The sequence below is a fragment of the Acomys minous genome (genome assembly GCF_964271855.1).
Source record: "Acomys minous genome assembly, chromosome: 10".
In the NCBI taxonomy this organism is placed as follows: domain Eukaryota; kingdom Metazoa; phylum Chordata; class Mammalia; order Rodentia; family Muridae; genus Acomys; species Acomys minous.
In genome coordinates this window covers 53,350,446-53,371,271 of record NC_140491.1, presented here as the reverse complement: position 1 = coordinate 53,371,271, position 20,826 = coordinate 53,350,446, and the positions used below count along the sequence as shown (strand labels likewise).

General features: G+C 47.5%; 1 protein-coding gene across 8 annotated transcripts in view; it reads right to left on the bottom strand.

Moving 5' to 3' along the window:
- Positions 1-17,055: 17,055 nt before the first annotated feature.
- The window catches only part of BCL11A (BCL11 transcription factor A), a 100,206-nt gene continuing 96,435 nt past the window's right edge, over positions 17,056-20,826 (bottom strand). For 5 of the 8 annotated variants that reach the window (XM_084799566.1, XM_084799567.1, XM_084799569.1 and 2 more), the window contains one exon: positions 17,489-17,600. Coding sequence is in view for 3 of the 8 variants with exons in the window: in XM_084799568.1 (XP_084655694.1) it covers positions 17,499-17,600 (102 nt within the window). In the remaining 5 variants the exon portion in view is untranslated. Of the gene's footprint in view, positions 17,601-20,826 lie in introns of all 8 variants that reach the window. The other 3 variants (XM_084799568.1, XM_084799572.1, XM_084799573.1) reach the window with 1 other exon arrangement.

Genomic DNA, 20,826 nt, shown 5'->3' with positions numbered 1-20,826 from the left:
AGCAAATACCCAAAAGTAAAGACACCTGGAGCTCCAGGGGCAAATGTGTGGTACTGTCCCTTCTCACCGGAGAAGACACATCCCTACCTCCATGTCACAGTTCAGAAATGTCGTCTGTATCACCCTAGACCCAAGCATCCTTCATTACTGCTACCTTCGTCACACTGGAGTCTTGCAGACCCCGGGATAGCGTAGGGGTTCCATGTATCCGTGTGAGCTCACTTATACACCGTGATTCCCAAGTGTTGGAAATTTAACAGACTAAAGTGGGAGGGAAATGCTTTCAGGAGCATTTAGCTTTTTGTGTTCTAAACCATATTTCAACCGATGAAACTCCAAAGCTCCTGAGGACCACCCGAAGCTGCAGGCAGAACAGCCCTGGGCCAGGCGGAGTTGAATGGCGTCCTTTAAACCCTGCCTCATAAATACTCTCTGCCTAATGAACCCGTGCCCCAAACAGCCCCTGGACTGCTCCGCTAACCCCAATACATGTTAAATTTATGATTTCTAAACAAGATGAAAGACCCGATTGGATTTATTTCTCTCTTTATAAAAAAAAAAGTAAGAAAGAAAGAAAAAGAAAGGCATTCCACTCCCGGGGCTGTGCTTACAGTAGTCGGCTTGCTGGTCCTTGGGCAAATTCTCTGTGTGAATTCCCTAGTGTTTTCAGCAGTCACCTTACCTTCCCAACTAGCCTAGACCCATCTCTTTCACCGAATACTGCTCACGACCGGTGACTCCTTCCTGATTCACAGTCTCTTCCCATGGCTCTGTCTGCTGATTTCCTTCCGGTCTATCAGGGAGCAACGGTCTCCAGACTGCCCTTCCTGGATCTCTCCTTCCAGGGAGAAGCATGGAGAGTCTTAGTCAGAAAAGCAAACTTGGGATTCCTCTATTCAATTTTCAGTTCAGAAAACTGAGTCCCAGAGAAGATAAAGAATTTGGGAGCTGGAGAGATGGCTCAGTGGTTAAGAGCACTGACTGCTCTTCCAGAGGTCCTGAGTTCAATTCCCAGCAACCACATAGTGGCTCACATGTGATCTGATGCATACTGTATACATAATAAGTAAATCTTAAAAAAAAAAAAAAAGAATTCACAAAGCTAAGGCCAGAACCCAGGTAGAAGCCGGCCTACCCGGATGGCCTCCGCAGCTCCTCCCCTGGCATGGAACACATTCACCACGGGTTGGCTTGTGATGTCTAGTGCCTTCCAGCCTCTCTAGCTTGGTCCTTGGGATATCTACCTAGGAGGGTCATGGCCACCATGCCCTCCAACCCCAACTCTAACAGTTCCAGTGGGACAGACAAACTAAGCCACCCACAGAGAGGAGGCTTAATGACACTTCCCAGACAAGCTGAGAAAAATAAAGAAAGAGTCGTGCCAAGCAGAAAAGTCATTTGGCGGGAGGGCCTTTGAACTTGGAGACTTCACTAGGAGCTGACTTCTGAAGGGTGAGGTGTGGCTCTCCAGGCTAGGCTACGCTAAGAGGAGGACATCAGACCCATCTGCTCTGGTATCTGAGCAGAAGTTGTGTGAGCCAGAGGTCAATATTATGAAGCCGCCACTAGAAACCACTGCAGAAGAGGCTGCCCTCAGTTCCTCTCCCTAAGACAGGTTGGGACCAGCTCCAGACTGAGCACATTAGACTTTTCAAGAGCCACCCCCACCCCACACTTACTGCGGAACACGCAACGTACTCCATCCGGCACCTAGCATCGGGCCAAACTCAAGAAGGTACCGGGGAATGTTGCAGCCTGACACAACACCTGGGTCATCATCTCTGACTCCTTCTACACAGTTCTATGGCCTCTGAAAAATTATCATACTGTTCTGTGCCTCGGTTTACCCATCTGAAAGGCTGTGGGCATTGGCAACAGCTAGGAGACACGGAGACGAAATAATTCAAGGTACAAAGCCATACCAGTCTCACACTTGTTACTACCACCGCCATCATTTCCCCACCCTCCTTCCAGGTGCTTCTAAGACCTCTCAGACAACACCACCCCAGATTTACTAAGTGGCTTGGAAAAATTAACTCCCTCCTCCCACTTTAAGTACCTCGCCTGTAGTCTCAGCCTCCGGCTAAAGTGTTTTCAAAATGACAAGGGAAGACTTGACTAGGTCATTTCTCAGGCACCAGAAAACAAAATTACTTGGTGAAAAATAAATTCTAATCACCTGCCTGGCTCGCGAGCCGATCCATGTGTAATTACGCCTGGACACAGCTCTCTCTCTCTGCTGGGAGCTGCCTCCTCTGTTCTGGCCTCAATGAACAATCCTTTAAAAGTGTCTCGTGTTTCTTTGCTTTGGGAGCTAAGTCTCAGCCATCTTATTCTGAGCCTGATCAGGCCCAGCCAGCCACCCCTACTACTTTCCCATCCACACCTTACCCTCCAGCCCCTGTCTAAAAATCTGACCAACCTTCAGGACTTAGACAGATGTGCAGATGGAGACCACAGCTGCATGCGCCGCCTTCACCCTTAAGGTGCAGGCCCCAACTGGCATGCAAACAGGGCAGGCATGGTCAGTGTGAAACTCTCTGGTAGGATGGGAATCGTTTTATCCATCCTTGGCTATTCCTGTAGCGCTGAAGAACCCATCTCTTGTACTTTGAAAGAGCTCAGAAATTATTTCGAACTCAGAATGCCGTCAGAAGGAACCTTCCCCCAGTCTCCCCTTTCACTAAAGCAAATGGCTCTGAGGGCTCAGTTCACTGGGAAAGCATTCATATCAAACCCGGGCCTTAAAGTGGGCATAAATATCAGGTCAGTTTCACGGTCGTTTATTTCACTCTGGGGATAAAACACATAAATAAACTGGAAACGGACATGTCTCCTGCCCCAGGGATATGATCCTGCCCCCAGGCTCCAGGCTTGTTGCCATGTAGCAAAAGCAGCCAGCTCTTTAATGCCTGATTGGGGTGGGGTGGTGGTAGAAGGCCAGACCCCCAAGGGCCAGACCCCCAGACTTTTGAACCCTCTCCACAGTTCCTTTCTCTTTTTCCTTCTCTTAATTGCTGCCACTGTCCCTTCCACGTCCCCACCCCTCTCCTTGGGTCTTCTAGTGCTGGCATTGGTTTGCTTTTTTTTGTTGTTGTTGGGTAAGGTTTTTTTTGGGGGGGGGGGGAAGGTTCTCCTAGTTGGGTCTGCTGGCTTTATTTGTAAACAAAATTTTAATAGCAGTAAAACATATATATTGTAATATTTATTACTTGAACCTTTTGCAGAATGTTCCTATTATCCCCATGTAAATTCTGCACTCATTAAAAAGTTTCTCCTCTCCCCATCACGTTAGCTGCCACTGCCCCCTATTCTGTGCCTGCGGATTTCCGAGACTGAGACTCACAGGCAGAACCAAACAATATCTAGTTCTGCCTGGAAGCCTATATCTGGCTTATTTCACTCAGCGTGATGTTTTCAAGGTCTAGCTCCGTCGTGGCAAGTGTCAATACTTCATTTCTTTCCATGGCTGAATATCATCCCACGGTGCAAGAAGTCGCAAGCTTTGTTTAGCCTGCAGCTGTTGATGGGCACTTGTGTGGTTTGTAATCTCAGAGTCTGTGAACAGCACTGTGAACACGGGTGTTGCAGACACATCCACCCCGATACCAGTTCTTTCGGGCATAGGCCCTGGAGAGAAGCTTCTGGATCACACGGCCTGTTCTACGTTTAACCTTCTGAGGAATTACCAACCTGTATGTCACGGCGGCTCTTTTTACTTGACCTTCCCAACAGCTACATGTGAGGACTCCAGCTCCCTACATCCTCACCAACACTTACTATGCGCCTCTCTGTCTTTATTCAGTCGTTTGGCTGTGATTTTGTGTTTAATGGCCATCTTAGTTGGTAGGATGACATTGCTTTTTGGGGGGAAGTTAGGAATGGGGTACAATTTCTCCTGAACTAGAATCACCCAAAGATAAAGAAGCCCCCCCTCCTCCGAGGCCACAGGCTAGCCCTGAGCAGATACTGCCAAGAGACAATGCTAGAAAAACCAAGGACGGAGACCGGACTTCTCAGAGAAAACCAGTGACCCACAGACCTCACTCACCCTGCGCCACTTCCATGCTACTCTGAAACATCTGCCTTGGGGTCTGACTTGACCTCCAGCCAGTTGTAACCTCAGGAGAGCCCCCAAAGCACCTCAGGTCTCAGTTTCCCAGGCGGGAAACCACTGACAGGGCAGCTGCTTGTGGCCGGTGCTAGAAGCTCTGTGAGGAAAAAAAAAGGTTTCACGGGCTGGCGCTGCACATGTGTGGAAACTTACGGCAAGACTCGAAAGAGACCAGTGGCCCTCCCTCGACTTGCTTACACCTCCTCCCAAACCCAGGGTCTGCTTCAGGGACTGTGGAGGACCACTGCTTGAGGTTCTCACAAAACTGACGTCATAAATTGTCACATATTGTTGCCTGGAGTCTCACACGACAGATCCGAGGCCAAATGGAGCGATGGCCTGACACACGGAGGCACCATGGGCTCTCCGTTCTCCTAGGAAGCATCTGGGGAAGATGAGTTCTCAAAGGCCAAGAGGGAAAGTGGAAGTCACTCTCAATCTGAACTGTGGGGGAAACATATTTGAATGCACACACTTAAAAGTGTTAATTAGCAAGCCCACACCACCCATGCTCAGGCCCCAGCCCATCTGGGAACATTTAGATCAATCTGTAGGGGTAATCCGAACTCGAAGAGCCTCAAGAAAAAAAAATCCACTCTGTTTTTTTTTGTTTTTTGTTTTTTGTTGTTGTTTTTTGTTTTTGTTTTTGTTTTTTTTAAATAGAAGAGGTGGGAGAGTAAGTTCCTCCAAAGCCCTGGGTACATGCGGCTGTTCTGGTGTGTACACAGAGGTAAAAAATCCATTCTGGAGAGAGAGGAAACTGCCCCCATGGGAGTTGGTGTCAGTCCTTCCAAACGCTGCTCTCACGGGCCATCTGTATAGAGTTGACTCGAAAATTAGAGAGTTAGGTTCAGGGGCATTGGGTTGGCTATAGGAGAAGCCACAGGAGTGTGGGTTGGGCCAGGTGGAAAGACCACTTTGCAATATAAAGCCGGAGTTCGTGATTCAGGAGGCGACGCCTGTGCTGGAAGTTACCTAGGCTGAAAAGCCTCAACAAATACCAGACACTGGAAAGTTGAGGGGCCACCTCCGCAGCGGGGAGACTAAGCTACAAGCTTGGATTCTTCCTCTCCCCCCCCCCCAGCATGACGTAAAGTGGGCTTCCCTCAGCCCAATCAGCACCCGCTTCAGATCAGCTCTGCGCCCAACCCTCTTAGCCACTCTCCTGCCTCGGGATGGAGGCTGGGTTTTGTTGTTGTTGTTGTTGTTGCTGTTGTTGTTGTTGTGTGTGTTGTTTTTATTTTCAGCACACCCACCCAACTGTGCCTCCTTCCCAGTCCCTGAGCTGTGATTGGTTCTCCTTTGCAGTCCCTGAGCTGTGATTGGTTCTCCTTTGCAGTCCCTGGGCTGTGATTGGTTGGCAGGTTATCCTTTAACTCATTCATACCTGAGTGTTACCACATTCTCGCTCTTTTTGGTCTAAGCACTATCTCTCCTAATTATGTTACAAAAGAGCTCCTGCTTTATTAGAGGAACTTCAGGTGGTGGCAGGTGCCATGAAACCCTTGCAAGCTTAGCCTGCCACAGATCAGCTAGCCTTCATCACCTAAGGTGGCCAGAGGAGCCCTGTCCTGCCCCTCTCCTCTCCCTTCCTCCCTTTCTCTAACACCCACTCTCAAAATGGTGGCCGGTTTGGTTCTGGAATGAGTTAGGTGGGACACGCCCATACCTTCTTGTACTAAGCCAACATCACTGTCAGAGCAAATGACCGTGGCCCTTTGAGATCCTGGGTTGTTAGCCATACGTCACACTTTCAGGAGTTTCGTCAGAACATGGAGCATGATTGAGTCCCTTGGAGGAGAGGCTACTGTCCCTCCGCGCATTTCTAGTGCCTCTCAAGGGATGCTCAGTGGCTGTGGATCCATGGCCACACGTGGCGTCTCAGGCAGCACACGCTCCCCGCTGAGGAAAGCTTCTTCTGAGAGAACGTGAGAACTGTGGGTGTTTTATGTTAAGTGTCAGAGTCAACCACCCGGAGAAATACAGGGTGCAATCCCTCTGTGTTGACCCAAGAGGAAAGCATAACTCACCTGCTGGGGTGGACAGGAGCAGGAAGTCCAAGCACCCCCACAGGCTGTTTGTGCCCCTCAGGAAAGAGGAACTGACCTTTTTCTCATGGGGAAGTGCGTCTTCTCCTCTCGAAACCACAGGCCCACCAGCAAGGGAGCTGGAGTAAAGTTCCTGTGATGGCCACTGGGTGTGGGCCTACCACTGGCAGCCCCACCCAGAGGGGCTTCCTCCCCTGAGAGCCGGCCAGACCCCTCCTTGTTCTCAGGAAACCAGCGTCTCTCACCAGAATTTAGCCTTGTTCGCCAGAGTTTAGCCTCGCTCCCCTTCCCCTCACCGACGCTTCGCCTCTAAGCCCAAGCCAGGAAAGCAAGCTATGTACACTGACACTTAAATTAGATCCTCGCAATTATCTCTCAATCCTGACTTGCCCCGTGCTTCTTTGTCACCTCTTTTTATAGCTAAAGTTACTCGCCCTCGTTTTAAGTACATTGTGCATAAGGCATAGGCCAACTTCTGATATATTCCCACAAGCAAAATTAAATACCAGTAACATGTGTTTGAGTGAATTGGGTCCCTCAATTTGCATCTTATAATAAGGATGTTATCATACTGGTTTATGGCTCAGCTCTTTAGTTTTATCTCTCAGGGGCTAGATTCTCTCTCATGAGTTCCATATAAAGTCTAGGAACTAATGCAATTCCTGCAACACCGTTCTTCTGTGTTGGCTTTAACGCTTTGGAGAGTGAAGGGGTTTTATCCCAAAGTGCACAGAGAATGTGGTGGGCTATGAGCTGTTGCGAGCCCTCCATTGTGAGTGGAAGAAGGAGAAGTCAGTAATCCAGGCTGCAGTGTGACGCAGCCCCTTCTGCCTCTTCACACTAAGACATAATCTCCAGTGTGTTCGCTCCCTTACATTTAGATTAATTATAAAACATTGTCACCGGAATATTAAAGTAATGTTTAATACACAGAAGGGAATAAGGTATTCTGGAAAATGCATAATTTGCCTAGGATGATTTTGCCAGTTGCATGCAATATGATCTTTTGATTGCCAGCTATAGAAATATTGTGACTTAGCTTTCACTAGCTTTTTTTTTTTTTTTTTTTTTTTTTTTTGCAACCATCCTGTCATAGCACTTTGAAAACTGTAAGCTTGGCCCACAGGAAGAAAAAAAAAAAGAAGGTCCCCATGTTAGAGTTCGCTCCTGCTTCGTTCCAAATGAGGGTGACAAAGAGAGTGAGCAGTGCACGGGGAGCGCCCTCCACGTGGCCAGGCCTGACGTAACCGTGTCCTACCGAAAGAGGCCATTCAGCCTAACAGGCCTCGTGCGTGCGTGCGTGCGTGCGTGCGTGCGTGCGTGCGTGCGTGCGTGCGTGCGTGCGCACATACGCACACTGTGTCTTTTGAATGGGAGGAGGTGGCTGCCTCCTAAAAGAAAATCTTCAGCTTTTCCAAGCTCCACCATAGCCGTATGCCCAAGAGAGACTTAGGTCAACACAGTGCTGTGAAAGGAGGGTTCCAAGCTAGCAGGGACAGAAGTTGAACTGCCATTCCTTGGGGGGAAACAGCAGCTCCTGGGGACTGGTTTCCTCAGCCACCTTCCTCTAGGTAGCGGCCACCGTCCTTGGCTGTGTTGGTTAGCAACCAAGTGTTAGCATCCGCAGGTGCTCCTGTCCTCAGAGGTCTCATCCCAGGTCTCTATAAGTGAGATTTTTTTTCCTGCACTACCGAGGGCTTTATAAGAAGTAAGAACTATCAAAGAAGCAACCGACCCGCCAACCCATGTCCCTTCCCACTGGCAGCCTGGTGACCCTGTTCTGTCATACCATCAAGAATGCTAGTAGGATTCTTTGAGCTTTTTAAAACTCGCATTCATTTTTGAAATGTGTTCTGTTGATCCATGGCACCTAGCAGCAGTACAGCTAACACCTGTCATCTTGTTTCTATTTCCTTCCAGGCTTCCTATATCTCTCTGGCCTCTACCCTCTGCTCTTTAAAACACACACTGGATATGAAAGACTAAAGCCCTCTCCCCTCAGAGGGCTGAGTCTTGCGACTTAATCACCTTTCCATTTGCAGCAGGGAGGCCCCTTGGGTCAGAACTCAGTGTGATTTCCAGTAGGAGAAGGGATAGGTTTACTGTGCCCGTGCCCATCCCACAGCTGTTCCATCGACACAAAGACTCCTCAGTCCCGGAGAGGTTAAGCTGACCTTCAGCCTGGCTTGCTTGCGGTGACCCCTTGCCTAGGAGCACACTTTCTGAAAGGATGCTTTCCCAAGACTCCAGAAACAAGACCAAGGCCCCAAGCATTACTGAGATTAGCTCAGGCATTGCAGGTGAGGCGTGTTCTTCTGTTTTGAAGTAGGGGGTTGGCGGGATGGAGGGGGGTGAGGGGGGCACACAGCATGAATATGTATGCAGACTAAATAAGGCACCCGTAAGGAATGTTTTGTGACACTATGGCTATGTGCCCGCTTCCCATACATAAACCATCACTCTCAATCACTGGGAAAAAGAAAAAGGCAACTGCATGCAAAACACCTCCCCGCTCTGGTATTCACATATCTGCTTGCTAACTCAAGCACATGTGTCTGTCTATGAGTGACTATAGCGATCCTGAGATGTGGGTTGAGGCTTGCACTAACTCAGAAGACGGGGTGTTTGTAAAGAAGGGGTCTTCATTTTCTCACAAGGCTTCATCAGACACCCTCTTCCTTCCTCTCTATCGCCTACCCAGGTCCACAGGGACACTGACTTTCCAGCTGCTCTTTACTGCACTGCAGTCAGAGGGGAGACCGGGGCCATCTTGGTAATATGTTCATGTGTTTGTATCTCTGGGGATATTTCCACTCACTCCCCCGACTGACCAGCAGTGTGTATTCATTCACATCCTTTCTTTGAAGCCACCACCTGAAGGATGAGGTCACCCACGAGCCACAGAAATCAATCCTACACTCTGGGGCAAAGTCTAAGGTGAACTAGGGAGCTCGCCACCCAGTGCCAAAAAGCAAATTCTTTGTGTGCCTTAAACATCCTGACTTACGGCGCTGGGCAGTTGCAGACAAGACTGTGTCTCAGGAGAGTGGTAGGGTGGGGGAAGTGAGGTATGGAAGGGGACCAGATTTTAGAGCTCACAGATGCAACACAAAAGCACAAAGTCGCTATTTGTGAAACGTCACCTCCAAGAGGGCAAAGCCTCGGCCTCTTCTGACTTTGAGCACAGGATACTCCTGTGGTGGCCTGCACTTCGTTTACTGTTAGTCCAAGCCTTCCTTGTTAAACCCACCTAATGACACGCCAAGTGACACTGAGATAATGTTGCTGAATGTGTCTTATATCAACAAGAATGGCTAAGAGAAAGCAACTTGGCGCAACTTGCTCAAACCGGACTCTTTCACAAATCTTCTGACTCTTGAATTTTCTTGAATCGTCTTTAAATCTTCCCCTTCACAATTCTCGGAGTCAGCTGACCTGCAAAAAAAAAATCTTCAACCTGTTGTTCTTCTTCTGGTTGGCTTTGTTGTTTTTCTCCTTTCAGACACAATGCTAAAGGGTTCAATGCTTGATGAGAAACAATGCCTTCTGTATGTAAAAATCGTCCCTCCAGGAACTGGCTGACCCGCCTGGGCCCCTGCATCTGTGTCTTTAAGCTCCTCCTCCTCCTTCTCATACGGGCCAATCCAATTGGTCAGGTAGACTTTTGGGTGGTTTAATGGACAGTGTGGTGTGGGCCCAGGCAAGTACTAATAAGAAAATTAGATAACCAATAGAAAGTGATCGCTATCAAAGGTGACTAGATGATTTGACCCGAGTTCTGGTCCCATAGCAGAGCCAGAGTGACTGGCCAATGTTCCCAAGAATCGGACACTTTATTTCCTTTGAGTCGCCTTTGGTCCCTTTGATGTCTTGCCATACAATCCCTTCATCTCCCCTGTGGGCGTGGTTCTGAACTAGCATTTGCTGGCCATGTAGCTTTGAGTGTGTTGGCTATAAAACAAAAACACAAGCCCTTTAGCTTTGTATTTTTGTATCAGACCTCTAAAATACAGTCCCAACCCAGTTTCCAACATAATGTTGCAGCATTTTCTCACTTGGGTGCCTCCTCCAGCCCCACTGGTCAAGCTGTCACCCGTGAAGTGCCACAATGTTTCCTTGAACCGGATGCCCTTGTCATTTCTACTTGTCACCAAAATCCTAGCCTGCCTCTGAGGATGCGCTCACACTCACCATCTGCGCACACCCTGGTAAGCTACCCTCCTCTGTGTCCCTCTAGTTTTCACCTCTTGTGTTTGAACTGATAACAGCAGAGCCCTCCATTGTTGGAACCTTATCCATCAAGTAGGACTGACCACAACACTCTGAGGATGAACACTGGTCTTGTACCTCCTAATTGTCCGTACAGTGACCAGGACGCCACTGGCATCCTGGAAGGTGTTGGAGATGCTTTGTGTGTGGGGATATTCTGGGAGGTATTAGGATACTGGACATGGGAGAGATGCTTCTTCGTCATGTCCTATTAGAATGAATTAGCAGCAAAGAATCCATTAGAGTTCAGCCTGGAGGATTAAAATACCAGCACTTCACCCCTGTATAGGTCACTTATCTTTGACTACAAGACAACTACTATGTCCCCACTACTACTCTCTTTTTTAAAATCCTATGGTGTTAGTATTAATAAGCAAGACCGGGCCAGCCAGCTACATGAGGAGACATCATGATAGATCCATCTCTGCCCTTCGAAAAGTGGTCTGAAAGTATGCACGCCAATGATGCTACATAAAGAACAGCACTCTCATTTGCCCCACAGTGCTAAAAACCCCTCCCCTGGTACTGCTGTCTACATTGGCAAAGTGAATTATATATTAGCATTTTAAAAGGCCCACTGTTCTCACCCCATCAGCTTAACTGAGACCAGTTATTTAGTGGGATTCTAATTAATTTAATTCTCCACTGGTGGCAATTTCTGATGGGCCATGACTGTGCCTTTTCCCTCTTTGTATCTCTTCCCTAGCACTTTACTCGGTCGGTTGCCTATAGCAGGGATGCAATAAATATTTGTTGATTGAACAAATGAACGGCCCCCGGTTGCAGATGGAGACGGTTCACAAGTCAACTCCCAGATAAGCTCCACAGAACCAAAGTGGTCCTTTCAGAGTGATGACGGAAAGAGGCGCAGACATCACAGGAAGTAAGCCGACTGTGTTGATCATCAGTCAACAGAAGCAAACCTGCAAAGCAAGGCCATCTTAACTCTAATTACCGCTGCTGTTGTTTTTTTTGGGTTTTTAAAAATATGATACGTAAGTTTTGGTGTTATAAATGTGGACAAAAACTCTTGGATGAGATCAATAGTGCGAGCCAACATGCAGAGGGAGAGATGAGAAGTTTACAAGTGGGGGTGCTGGGGGGACTGAAGAGATAAGCACCCCCATAAAGGAGAGTACGTAACAGCATGACTCTACAACTCCAGCACAAGGGAAACAGAGCAAGGAAGCTTCTGGGCCTCACTGGCCACTAAGCCTAGCTGGACCGAGGGATCAAGCTCCCGGTGCAGTGAGTCTGTCTCAGAACTATAGACCCTCGACATCAACTTCTGACCTCCACACACATGTGGAGCCACACATGTGAACACACCCAGAGAGAAAGACGTAGGATCTTGTGCGTAAGAGCAGTGTAGGTTGTCTGGTCTCTCTCAGCTTCAGGCGATTGGGAGAAATAATAATCTCCAGCCCATAAAAAGTGGTGAAGAAATAAAAAAACAGTGATGAAGAAGATGTAAGAACGTAACTAAAAGGTTAGTCACAGGCATTCCTTCCTTGCCCCTTGAGTGGAGGAAAATCTCAATAAATATTAGCTAACATTATTTCCCTTTTAACCTATATTTTCCTCTAATCTGTACTCCAGGCAGGCAGTTCACCAGCTAAGGATGAGAAGGGCTATGTTTTCAGTCAGAGAGAGATGGCCTCTGGAGAATGTCCAGTCTCCCCATCTGCAGGGAGCAGGAGCATGGAGATTTGCCTTCAATCACAGAGTGCAAGCCAGAGCAAGACCTCTACCCTTAGGGCACAGATAAAATGACCCAATGAACTAGGCCTTGCATCGACAGCTTAAGTTTCCAAGCCAAAAAATCACTATCGCTTTCCTCTCCTCTCCTGAAACATAGATGTATAAAGAATTTGGGGTTGCCAGGCTAAAAGTGAAGCCCACTCCCCTAGGACACTTTCTCGCAGCCTTGAGTAGCAGATTCCAGGACTCTAAATCAATTACAGAGTCAAGGAACATGGAATAACCCTTAGCATTGTGACTATCATGTACTGCTGGCAAGTGGGGGCTAAGAGGGTGGGGCAGACCCTGATTGGCATCAAGGAGGAGGGACAGCACCTCGAGCTGCAGGCTCACAGACCAAAGCAACTCACCAGTCTGGCTAGAGAGTGCAAGAGGCTGTCCTGGCGCATCTACTCCTGTCCGAGGGGCAAGAAAATAGCCCCCAGAGAAGCAGAAGAGCAAGAAGAAGTCGAGTGACTCCAGACCAGTCCACACAGTGGGACAGCTGAGAGGGGACAGCACTTCTGTGCCTGAGCTCTGAGCTTTGGGTGGGTTTCTGTTGAGGAAGATTTGCATCGTATGGCAAAGCAGTCAGTGGGCAGGAACTCATCTCTCTGAAACAAGGACGCAAACCACTGCAACTCCTAGAGTGTGGAGGAAGGCCAGTGATCCGCACACCCCTCTCAGCTGGCTCTCTGAGGAGAGAAGACAGGAGGCCAGAGAGGGCAGCAGGAGCTGCCTGCTTGCATTATCACCAAGGAAATTCACGGAGCCACCTACCTCAGGCTGGGAAGCTAACCTGATAAACCCTTCCCCTCAGACGCGCCACATGACAGGGAGATTCCTCTAGCCTCTGTCCAGGTATGCTCCTTGCCAACCCCAGCCCCTTTCCCATTGCAGAGTGAGCTCTGCTTTTGCCAATGCTGTGGACAACTGCAGTCCCATCAGACCCCAAGACATAGAGTCAACCCATGCCAAGGCAAGAAGAGAAACAAGAGAAGAGCTGACCTCCAGACTGAAGTAAGGTTGAGGCTGACCGTACATCGCTGGACGAAGCCAGGGGCCTGATCTAAAGAGAAGAGGAAGGCTGCATCCTTCACAGTGAAAAAATGGGTAGCTTAAACAGAGTGGCAAGAGGAACAATTCCCACAGTCCTTTGCTTCGGGCCATCATGTCAGCCCACCCTGCGGGCCAGTCCACCCCACTACCTCTGTGCTCCAAATTCAATAGCCTCCACTAACAAGATTTAAGACATACTATTGGCTCTTTGGATTCCTAGCAGGATGTGATGCAGCCTTGAAATTCAAATCAAGTGGGTGCTTCTCTTAAATACTATCCAGAGAATGGGACAGATTGTGAAACCTATTTAAGTCATTGGTGATGAATCTAGTTTGATGAGTGGCTTTTTTTTAATGACCTTTTAACTTTAAAAGTTACCTATCAGCAATTCTTGGTCCATACATTTATTTCTGCTGTTGAAAGTGTAGACTCAAGAACCCTTCCAGAAAGTGGCCTGAGCATTCTATCCAATTACAGACACTACATAGAAACTCTGAAATATGGGACAGGCATACGTTCTTGCTACTAGCACTGGCACCACCAAACAAGCCTTTTTTTTTTTATTCCTTCTTTCTGAGGTGCACATTTCATTTTTTCTGCCACCCAGGTCAAAGAGCAAGACGTGTCACTTGAGTTCCTTTGCATAAGAGCTGGATGGTTTGAACTCCAGTCCGACTCAGCTGCTAAGACACAACGCTTCCCAGTTTGGCAACAACTGTCCTGTACACCATGGGGTCTTAGGTCCAGTCTGCTCTGTAAAATGAATAGTCACTATGGTTTCTTTTGCCTTTAGTCTCTTCTTTTTATACTGAATTTATACAACCAGGAGGAAAATTGATTTTCTTGTACATGAAAGTGTTCTATAGGCCTTCTGTAGAAGGGGAAAACACGGAACTAGGGAAAAAGGCAGTGTGGTTAAAAGAAAGAAGTTTTAATTCAAGCGGAGGCAGAAGGGATATAATCTGTGCTTCTGTATGCTGCTGAAAATGCCTTCTCCGGTTTGATGTAAAACCAGAGGAGAGAAAGCTGAACAGTGGTACCTCCACTGCGGACTCGGAGGGAAGAAGTGAGATGCTGCCTCTCCTGGACAGGATGAATTCTTTTTTTTTTTTTTAAAGATTTATTTATTTATTGTATATGAGTGCTTTATCTGCAGAAGAGGACATCAGATCACATTATAGATGTTTGTGAGCCACCATGTGGTTGCTGGGAATTGAACTCAGGACCTCTCTCTGGAAGAGCAGGCTGTGCTCTTAACCGCTGAGCCATCTCTCCAGCCCCAGGATGAATTCTTGAGGAGGGTGGGCGGGCATGCTCTGCAGTGTGTGTTGAACTGAGTTTCCACTAGGCAAAGAATCCCTCAAGTCTGTTGCTCTCACACTAGACCCAAGAAGGAGCCAACCCAATGTCGGGTACTGCAAGAAAAACAGCAGCCCGTACAGTGCTTGGACCCTAGTCAGAACCCCACCACCACCGTTTGGACAGCGATTTGCTGGGGAAAATTTTTCATAGGGATGAAAATATTATTTTAGTGAGGCTTAAAAACCTGCAGTAATATTAGCAGCCAGCTTCTTCAGATCAATGTTATTCTCTAATGATAAATAAATAAAATATAAAATCTGACAAGTATCCTGACCATTGGAAGGACAGGATATGTCTGTCCATGGTTTGGCCACTCACTGTAGCCTGAGCAGAAGCCAGATTTGTGCTCCTTGATTAAGATCCTTTATCAAACCATCACCGGGTTTTAGTACTTACTTCTCAGGCATTGCTGACACTTAACAGGCTGGCACAGTAAGCTCTCTCAATGGTTCTCTGCCATCACAGACCCCAAAGTCCTACCACCTTTTGTATGTGTGACCTTTGGACAGATGACAAAACTAATGTCCAGACCAGAATCCAGAAGAGGGTACGAATGATGCCTATATATCAAGTAGCCAACATTGTGTCTTCTAGTGTGCAAGAAGTGCATTCTGGGTAGCCAATTAATTTCTCTGCAATTTGAAGTCCCTCTCTCCAGAGAGGGCACAGTGAGGACCCCGGTCAGATTTGTCGGTCTCTTCACCAGCTTCTGCCGTCCCCAAAGAACCATGATCTTGACACATCACACAGCAAGATGACTTCCCAAATCATCAATCCCATGTGAGGTTTCAAAACTTCTACCACCCGCCACATAACACCCTTTTGCAATGAAGCATATATGTGAATTTTAATTTTCTTCCAACTAAAGAAAGTGTGAGCGAATGGATGGAGGTCTTTGTTTTTAGTGAAGGGTCTTTCTTCTCCAAAGGAGGAAGGAGAAAAGGATATTCACTGCCCACTTTGGTTCACGCCCTTCTAACTCTTAAAATTATCTGTTCATTTAGCCGCGGAGCCTTAGGACCAATGTGAGGAGACGCTGGTCACTGAATGCCCTGTGGGCTTATTGCTGGACAAGTCAGTGTGTGGCACGGAAAGGGGAGGGATTCTCTTGGAAATAACGTCTTGTCTGCAAGTCCTATTCTAACCTAGGAACACTTAAAAACTTGCCAAGGGAAGGCATGTGATCAGGGTTATTTATCTGTCATGGATGGGTCGCAGAGAGGGAATGACAAAGAGGAGCTGCGGGAACACACATGTGTGAGCATGTAGAGCCTGTGTGCTAACAGCAGCAGCACTTAGGGAGAGGCACTGCCTTTGGTTATAACTGAACAGAACCTAGTAGCATCAGCTCTGAGTCGGAAGCCTCTTACCAGCATGGGCTGAGCTAGCGTTAGCCGTGCGGAGCCCTGGTCTCCTCTGCCCTGAAAGCTGTGGGGGGTCTACCCCTATCAAGGAACAGATGAAACAATGCACACAAAAGTACTGCGCGAAGTATAAATTAGAGCACTATTATTTATGATGAATAAGCAGGAAGGAATCCAGGTGTCAATTATTTTGCTATCTTTTCACTAGGTTAGGTAATCTAGCCAGAGGGTGAGTGGGTAAGATTTTCCACTTAGGTTCACAGCCGATATGTAAATCCACGGTGCACAGGTGTCTGAGATCTATTATTTATGAGCCTATTTTAATATGCCATATTGTTTCTAATTCTCTTCTGGATCTGTAGACAGCGGAAAATACTGGAGTGAGGAAAGTTCTTGCTGAGTTTAGCACCCCTCCTTAGAGTTCACTAGAGTTACTGATCTTTAAAATATCAAACGCTCCATGATAGCAACGGGTCAGCTCTGATGGGGCCCTCAGTCCTCCAGCAATGATTTCCCCATTGTTAAAATCTTTCCCAAACTTTCTGATGTAAGTATTAAAGAGTTTCCTGATTTTTTTTTTTTTTGTCTATACTGAGACCTGTTTCGCTGGAAATTTGGAATTCTAATATCAGAATATTTCATAAGCAACTACTGACATTTACCACCCATCCGACGGTGTTATCTTTCTTGAGCTAAATTGCAGACAAATTCAGACCCTACATGGTAGTCACCAAAAGCATATATTTGAAAAAGAGGATTCAGTGTGCCATATTTATGCATTATTTAATGGTATGCAAATTATAAGTCAGACAGGAAAGCCACACGTCAGCGTTAATAAACAGCAATACTACTACATTAATTATGATATTGCCACGATTTATTCCCTACTTTTGCATTTTGAGTCTCTTTGAAAATGTATGCCATCTGATAAGCAAAAAAAAGCCTATTTCCTTTCCTACATCTCCTGACCATCCCTCGAGTCTGGTCCTCCTGCCCACCCCAAGAGCTTCTGGAAGGAAACGGGTCCCCAAATGCAAAAGCCTGAAGCCGCGACATTCTCCTACGAGCATTAAAAATTAAAGAACAAGCACACACGGCCTAAAGCTCCAACATTTATTATGTCAATGTTAAAGCACACTTTTTAAAAGACAACGTAGGATGTATAGAAACAAGGGGTTCGGGGCTCATGCTCATCACCACAGTGCGGGTAGTGGGGTCGGCTGGTTTCCAAAGGGTTGGGCGCCACTCTGACAGGGACAGTCCGAGGGCCCTCTGAATGGGACGGAGTCACTGGTCCAATGTGGGTCTGGTTGGGTTTTTTTTTTTTTTTGCTGTTGTTGTTTTTACTTTTTATTAAAAAATATAAATAAAATGGCACTGCAGGCCCAGGCTGGGAGGACTCGGCAGGACTCTTGTCTTCGCACAACGGCTTCTTGGAGGGTACAGTCGGAAAACATCACAAACTAGCAGGATGACGGACCGCGCTGACATCGGCTGGGCGACACATGTCCACCCCCGCCCCTGGGGGAGGGGGGAGGTGCTTCAAAGTTTCTCAGAACTTAAGGGCTCTGGAGCCTCCATCCGAAAACTGCCACACATCTTGAGCTCTCTGGGTACCACGCCGAATGGGGGTGTGTGAAGAACCTGGAAAGAGGTTGGAGACAAGAGGAAGGAAAAAAAAAAGTACAGGTGTGACTTGGCCTGGTGATTGTCTGTTCTCTTGCTAGCTTCTTAAAATTATGACTTAAATCGACCACAGGTCGAGCCACTGGCGTGATCTCAAATTTAATCGATCTCCCCTCCCTGGCTATCCCCACATCCCCCGCCTTGTCACCCGAAGGACCCAGGCTCACTACCCCCGTTCACAGGGAGTCCTACTGCGCTTGGGGACACACCTAGAAGGAAACCCCTCTCCCTTATGCCTGAGAAAACTCAGCAACAAACAGTCCTTTGGTCAAGGGTAGTAGGAGAGGGAGGAGGGAAGGGAGACATTTTCTTAAAATGATAGTAAAATTATAAAGAAACAAAAATCAAAATTGATGCAAAAAAACAGCTCAACGAAAACATGAAATGTCATCAAGTTCAATGTCAAAGCAGCCAACGATTTACAAGAGGTGAACAAATCTCTCAGGAGAAAAAAACCGGAACCGGGAAAGAGTTGCCCTCCAATTGCACCCGAACTGCCTGTAGTTTCTTGCAATCGTGCGGGGGCTTTGTTTATTTGTCTTGTTACTTTTGTGTGTTTGTCACAGGGAAGGCAGTGGCGATGGGAGAGGAGCAGCGATGTCCCTCCAGGTTCCCCGATTGCTGTGGGCATTGACTTGAAGCAGCGAACTCAGAGTCCAGATGTTCAGAGGAGGGAGGCTACTACTGTGCCATTCCAGGCCTCGTTGCCATGGTGACCTAAAGCAGGGGCCTGGGGCCTCCTCTCCCCTGACTCCATGAGGCAGGAGGCCTGGGGTCTGGAGCTCAGCTGTGTTCCCACATAACACCCCCCCCCCAGCAGTGGAGACCTGGACTGAGGGGCCTGCTGCAACCAAACTGACTCTGGGGAATCCCATTCCTGGCCCAGTGCTAGCACTGTCCTTGAGGCCTTTTTTAGCGGATGCCCTTCCACGTCCCCGTGTCTGACCTACTACTTATATTTAAAGCCCTAGAAGACAAAGCACAGCATAGGCATGACCGTATTCCTGGCTACTTCAAAGCACACCAGCCGCCCCCCCACCCAGGGATCTAGGAGCCCCTCCCTGCATTAGAAGAAATGTTGGGGAAACCGTTTGCCATTTTGTCATTGCCTCTATGAAAAATGTGGTAGATTCGTGTGTCTACATGTGACCGAAAGGAAAAACAACACTTGGATCAATCGTGGAGTTGTGTTCAGCCAGGTTTGGTCACTTAAGTACAATGACCCTTGTGGACTGTATTGGTTCCTTTTCCCACTTGGGAGGGAAGAGAGGGAGGGAGGGAGGCAGGGAGGAAATTTTCTTCTCCCATGACAGATGACACTGGGAATTAGGATCAGACTCCTTTGCCAAAGGCCAGTTCCTTGTGCGGTAGTAAATGAAGGTAGGCTAACAAGATAATGAGATGCCAGAAAGCACATGAGAATGGCCAAGCACCCATGTCTACAGTCCGCTGGGTAGCAAGCCCCGGAATACAGCCTTTGTGTCCTAGCATCTGTTTCCTAAAAATAAAGGTTCTGGGAAAGCCTCAGGAGATGCTCGGGAAGATGCTGGGAGGAGATGGTGCCTTTTCAAAGTTAGCACCCTCTCAAACAAGAAAGTCCCCAAGTAGGTTGAAAGAGCACTACGAATTTCAGCCAAATCAATCCCCACAACTTAAAAAAAAAACTCTGAATATCCTAAGCCAGGGGACAGTGGAGTGACCGGTCCAGAGAAGAGCACTGTCGTGAGCATCCATGCTAAGTGTGTGTGTGGAAAAGAGTGTACAACCAGAAAACCCTGTCTTTGCTCCCTAACTCTCAGGGAAACGTGATAGGAGGTCAAGACCAGCCTAGGGGCTTCACACTTTCCCTTCAGGATGGTCTCAAATAATCCTGGCACCTTTCAGCCAGGGTCTGTGAACAAGGCGTCTGCCTCCTTGTTTTGCCAGTTGAGACGGTGTCTAGTCCGCCCCCTCCCTTCCTGAGTTCTCACTTCAACCAGTATGAATATATACAATATGGACTTATTGCATATACAAAAATGGTATTTAAGTAAACAGTTTTGTCCACAGAATGCCCTTGGGCGGGGGGGGGGGGGGGGGAATCAACTGCTTCCCACTTCCTACCACGGCTGGTACACTACAAGTACCATGCTCACTCGCCCTTCTTAGTAACCTTTAAAACACGTTGGATTAGTCCCTCTGAAGATGCTAAGTGAGAGGACAGCAAATGGTCCCAGGGAGGACATGGTGACGCTGGAAGAACTCAAGGAATAAGATCTGCAGTAATAGCGTTGCTGTGTTCCTGCTTTTTAAGGTTTCTCTCACATAGAAGGCTCTTCTAAAATTCCCTTTGGAGCATCCTAAGGAGCATCCTAGGAGTTCACATACATGCTACTGGTATGCCAAGACCTACAAAGACTTAACCCAGAATTCTCAGTGACAGCGACTGGTCTTGATACTTCCTCATTTAAAAAAAAAAAAACAACAACAAATTAGTAATTCCTGTTATGGTGGGAACTTTTTTTTTTTAGGTTCCTGTCTAGTACAACTTAAAATGTTTGGGTTCAGGATAGGAAATTTCAAGTAGAGTTTCTATTCTTGGTGTCCAAGTTTTCGTGCCCCTGTTGCTTGCTGAGCTTCAGAAATAATATTTTATCAGAAGGTTGCATGCAATAAGTCAGAAGACGAAGGAGCCTGAAGAAGCTGTCTCCCAACAAATTTATTTAACTTTGGGACCGTGTAAATCAAATGTAATCTGTGATTTATCACCGGATATTTGCACCCCTCCCCACTCCCAGTTTGATTTAAGGTATCTCAGCCTATAAGGATACTGTATCCCCCATTAATTCTGTCTGTCAGGATGCAAAATCTAATTACACTAAGAGCATCGTATACCGAGGAATTAAAATAAGCACTGTATATAAAATCTACACAGCTGCACCCCAGCTCCCCCTGAAAGCACAAAGGTGCCACACAGAAGGTGTATAGACAGTTAATATGGTGACGCAAAGGTCGTCACCATCTGCAGATGACAAGGCACAGGGAACTATCTCTATTTGGCTTGGAATCAGTTTGGTACCCAACTGAAAACACAGGCATCTTTCCTCAGCTCACTGACAAACATCAACTTCTCCAAGGTGCTTGGTCCCGTCCCCTTTCGGCACCTGGGCAATCGTCCTTCAGGCCCCTCTCTGGGAAGTTCCCT